The following is a 5,000-nucleotide window of genomic DNA, read 5'->3' on the forward strand; positions in this document are numbered from 1 at the left end:
GTCACAGGTGAGGGCACGTGCATGGCCCCTCCGTGTCCCCACTGGGCGCTGGTTTTGGAGTGGGGCTGGAGCTCGTGGAGTAGGAACATTGCTAAGGGATTGACCTGGGGAGAGTTGGAGGGATGGGCTTGTGCCTGGTCAGAGGGTGGAATGGAGGAATGGAGAACGGATGGGTGGTTGGGTAGTGTCCCCTGACTGTCACAGGTGAGGTCAGGTGCAGGGTCTGTCCGTGTCCCCTCTCGGTACTGGGTTTGTAATGTGCGAGGAGCTTGGACAGGGCTCGTGGTGGTGCCTTGGTCCTTGTGCGGAATGCAAATAGTTTATTGGGCTTCCTGGGGGAGGGAGGGATGGGGAGATATTTGGTTGGTTGGAGAGATGAATGAAGAGAGAGATGGTGGTATGGAAGGGTGTCTTGATGGCTTGATGGCTTAATGGCTGGATGAGTTTAGTGGTTGAATATGTTGCTGGCTGGCTGAATTAGAAGTATCAACATATCATAGAATGTCTGTAGTTGGAAGGGACCCACAAGGAGCATCGAGCCCAGCTCCTGTCCCTGCACAGGACACCCCAAATTCACACCGTGTCTCTCAGGACCTTGTCCAAGTGCTTCTGGAATATCGCCAGGCTGGTGCCGTGATGCCTCCCTGGGGAGCCTGTGCCAGGGCTCCACCACCCTCTGGAAGTACCTTTTCCTAATATTGAACCTAAACCTCCCCGGCACATCTTCCTGCCTTTCCCTCGGGGCCTGGCGTTGGGCACCAGAGAGAAGAGACCAGCCCTGCCCCTCCTCCTCCCCTCGGGAGGGAGCTGCAGAGCGCCATGAGGGCTGCCCTCGGCCTCCTCTGCTCGAGGCTGAACAAACCCAGCGACTTCAGCCGCTCCTCATACACTTTCCCCTCTAAACCCTTCCCCAGCTCCGCGGCCTCCTCGGGACACTCTCCAGTAGCTTTATACCCTCAATGTCCTGCGGCGCCCAAGGCTACCCACAGCACTCGAGGTGAGGCCGCCCCAGTGCGGAGCAGAGCAGGACAATCCCCCCCTCGCCCGGCTGCGATGCAGGGCTCGGTGCCCCCCAGGGCACGGCTGGCCCTCGGGGCTGCCAGGGCACGCTGCTGGCTGCTGTTCAAGGAAGCGTGGTTAGATGGTGGGATCACAGAATGGATGGAATATGGATGGCTTTGAGGCAGTTCCAGAGATGGAATGGTCGATTGGATGGTTGGATGGTGGCACAGTTGTGTTTATGTGGGTGGATGGTGCTTGACTGGGTGAATTGGTGGATTGGTGCAAGGATGGGAGAGTGGATGGATGGATCGATAAGAAGTTTAATGAGTGCATGTCTGTTTTGTGAGCCAGATGAGTGATTCGCTGATTGTGTGGGCATGGAATTGGAAGAAAGGTTGGGTAGGTGAATGAGTGGTGGGATGGGTGGTAGGTTGTCTGCTTGTTGGAGGATGAAATGGATGTTTGGTGGTTGTAGAGTCGACGGGCGGAAAAGATTCATGCAGTGACTGAAGAAAAAATTGTGGATGGATGGATGGATGGATGGATGGATGGATGGATGGATGGATGGATGGATGGATGGATGGATGGATGGGTGGATGGATGGATGGATGGATGGATGGATGGATGGATGGATGGATGGATGGATGGATGGATGGATGGGTGGATGGATGGATGGATGGATGGATGGATGGATGGATGGTTGGATGGATGGATGGATGGATGCATGGATGCATGGATGGAGGGATGGATGGATGGATGGATGGATGGATGGATGGATGGATGGATGGATGGATGGATGGATGGATGGATGGATGGATGGATGGATGGATGGATGGATGGATGGATGGATGGATGGATGGATGGATGGATGGGTGGATGGATGGGTGGATGTGCGGATGGTTGGATGGTTGGATGGATGGATAGATGGATGGTTGGATGGATGGATGGATGCTAACTGTATTTTTATTGCCCAGATTGTGTCGTTTCTGTTGCAGCCGTGGTCGAGCCAGAGGAGGAACCACCATCCCAGCCAATCCTGGGCGAGCTCACGGCCTCCCACGTCACCCCCGACTCCGTGCAGCTCGACTGGAGCGTCCCCGAGGGCACCTTTGACTCCTTCACGGTGCAGTACAGGGATGCCCAAGGCCAGCCCCAGGTGCTGCCCGTGGACGGTGGTTCACGCTCGGTGACCGTGCCTGGGCTGTCACCGTCCCGCCGCTACAAGTTCAACCTGTACGGGGTGTGGGGTCGGAAACGCCTGGGCCCCGTCTCCACCGACGCCGTCACAGGTGAGGGCACGTGCAGGGCCTGTCCGTGTCCCCACTGGGTGCTGGGTTTGGAGTGTGTCAGGAGCTGGGACGGGGCCCGTGGGCCGCATAGGAAATGAGAATCAGAGAATCATTATGTTGGAAACATCTCTCAGATGATCAAGTCCAACCTCCAACCCAACACTCCCAGACCTCCTTAACCGTGCCTGAAGTGCCACGTCTACATGGTTTTTGAACACCCCCAGGGATGGTGACTTCCCCAAATCTCTGGGCAGCCTGTGCCAGGGCCTAACAGATCTTGCAGTGAAAAATCGTTCCTCATATCCAATCAAAACCTCCCCTCATGCAGCCTGACGACATTTTCTCTCGTCCCGTCACTACTGATGTGAGAAATGGGACCAACCCCCACATACATACAGCCCCTCTCAGGCAGCTGCAGAGAGCGAGAAGGGCTCCCCTCAGCCCCCTCTTCTCCAGGCTAAACCCCCCCAGCCCCCCCAGCCGCCCCCCAGCACACTTGTGCTCCAGACCCTGCCCCAGACCCGCTGCCCTTCTCTGGACACGCTCCAGCCCCTCCAGGCCCTTCTTGTCCCGAGGGGCCCAAACCTGAGCCCAGCATTCGAGGTGGGGCCTCCCCAGGGCCGAGCACAGGGGCCCCATCCCTGCCCGGCTCCTGCTGGCCACCCCAGTGCTGACACAAGCCCGGGGGCTGGTGGCCTCCTTGGCCACCCGGGCACTGCTGGCTCATGCCCAGCCGGCTGTCAGCCAGCACCCCCAGGGCCTTCTCCGCCGGGCACTTCCCAGCCCCTCTGCCCCAGGCCTGGGGCGCTGCCTGGGGTTGGGGTGACCCAAGGGCAGGGCCCGGCACTGGGCCTTGTTAATCCTCATACAGCTGGCCTCGGCCCATGGATCCAGCCTGTCCAGGTCCCTCTGTAGGGCCTTCCTGCCCTCGAGCAGATCGACACCCCCCACCCAACCTGGTGTCATCTGCAACAACAGAACATCTCTTGGGGGACGGGTTAAGATGGAAGAAGAGATGGAGCATGGATGTTTAGGAGGATGAATGTATGCAGGATGGATGAACGGATGGATGGATGGATGGATGGATGGATGGATGGATGGATGGATGGATGGATGGATGGATGCATGGATGGATGGATGGATGGATGGATGGATGGATGGATGGATGGATGGATGGATGAACAGTTAGATGAGTGCATGTCTGTTTTCTGACCTGGATAAATGACTTTATGGGCATGGAATTGGACGGATGGGTGTGAGGCTGGATGGTTGGTTGGATGGGTGCTGGGAAGGTTAGTTCGTTGCGGGCTGATGGAGGCCTAAGTGTATGGTTGGTAGGTGAGGGTTCATGGGTGTGATGGATTCAAGGAGTGACTGAAGGTAAAAGTAGTAGATGGATGGTTGAGTAGATGGTGCGTGGTAAGAAGCTTGGTTGGGTGGATGGATGGATGGATGGATTGTTATTACAAGGAATGTGTCGTCTTTGTAGCAGCAGCCGAGCCGGAGGAGGAACCACCATCCCAGCCAATCCTGGGCGAGCTCACGGCCTCCCAGGTCACCCCCGACTCCGTGCAGCTCGACTGGAGCGTCCCCGAGGGCACCTTTGACTCCTTCACGGTGCAGTACAGGGATGCCCAAGGCCAGCCCCAGGTGCTGCCCGTGGACGGTGGTTCACGCTCGGTGACCGTGCCTGGGCTGTCACCGTCCCGCCGCTACAAGTTCAACCTGTACGGGGTGTGGGGTCGGAAACGCCTGGGCCCCGTCTCCACCGACGCCGTCACAGGTGAGGGCACGTGCAGGGCCTGTCCATGTCCTCTTTGGGTGCTGGGTTTGGAGTGGGGCTGGAGCTGGGACAGAGCTCGTGGTGGTGCCTTGGGACTGCTGGGAAATGGGAACACTCAGGGGATGGATGGCGGGATGTTACCGTGCAGCGCTGGAGGGATGGAAGGACAGGCTGATGGATGGATGTTTGTTGGTTGGCTGAATGGATGAATGCAGGGAAGGTTGCGTGCTTGGGTGGGAGGGAGGGTGGAAAGTGGAATGATTGTTGGGTTGAAGATTTGAATGAATTCACAGATAGTTGTATTGCAAGGTGTCTTGATGGATTGATGGGTGAATATGTGATTGGATGGATGGATGGATGGATGGATGGATGGATGGATGGATGGATGGATGGATGGATGGATGGATGGATGGATGGATGGATGGATGGATGGATGGATGGATGGATGGATGGATGGATGGATGGATGGATGGATGGATGGATGGATGGACGGATGGATGGACGGACGGATGGACGGACGGACGGATGGATGGATGGATGCATGGATGCATGGATGCATGGATGGATGGATGGATGGATGGATGGATGGATGGATGAATGACTGGAAGGCTGGGTGAATTTTCTGATGAATAGAGGAATCGTGGTTAGGTGTTGCGATCAGAGATGGTTGGAGTATGGCTGGGTGTGCGGCAGTTTCAGAGCTGGAATGGTGGTTTTAATTGCTGGATGGAGGCACGATGCGGTGGATGGATGGAATTTGGATGGATGGATGGACTGTTAGATGGATGGATGGATGGATTGATGGATGGGTTAATGGGTGGAGAGATTATTATATGGACTTTTGGATGAATGAAGAATGGATGGGTGACTCCTTGCTTGGTTGGTCAAATGCATGGATACACGGATGATGGATAAACAACTGGGGG

General features: G+C 56.5%; 2 protein-coding genes across 2 annotated transcripts in view; both read left to right on the top strand.

The window, feature by feature from the left end:
* Positions 1-5,000, top strand: part of LOC135317435 (tenascin-X-like) — a 62,111-nt gene that overhangs the window by 22,561 nt on the left and 34,550 nt on the right.
* The window catches only part of LOC135317447 (tenascin-X-like), a 10,879-nt gene that overhangs the window by 5,745 nt on the left and 134 nt on the right, over positions 1-5,000 (top strand). The window contains exons 5-7 of the mRNA XM_064473737.1: positions 1-7; positions 1,998-2,291; positions 3,781-4,074. The exon at positions 1-7 is cut by the window's left edge and continues 287 nt beyond it. Coding sequence (XP_064329807.1) covers positions 1-7; positions 1,998-2,291; positions 3,781-4,074 — 595 coding nt within the window. The remainder of the gene's footprint in view (positions 8-1,997; positions 2,292-3,780; positions 4,075-5,000) is intronic.

This window comes from Phalacrocorax carbo, chromosome 26 (assembly GCF_963921805.1).
Source record: "Phalacrocorax carbo chromosome 26, bPhaCar2.1, whole genome shotgun sequence".
In the NCBI taxonomy this organism is placed as follows: Eukaryota; Metazoa; Chordata; class Aves; order Suliformes; family Phalacrocoracidae; genus Phalacrocorax; species Phalacrocorax carbo.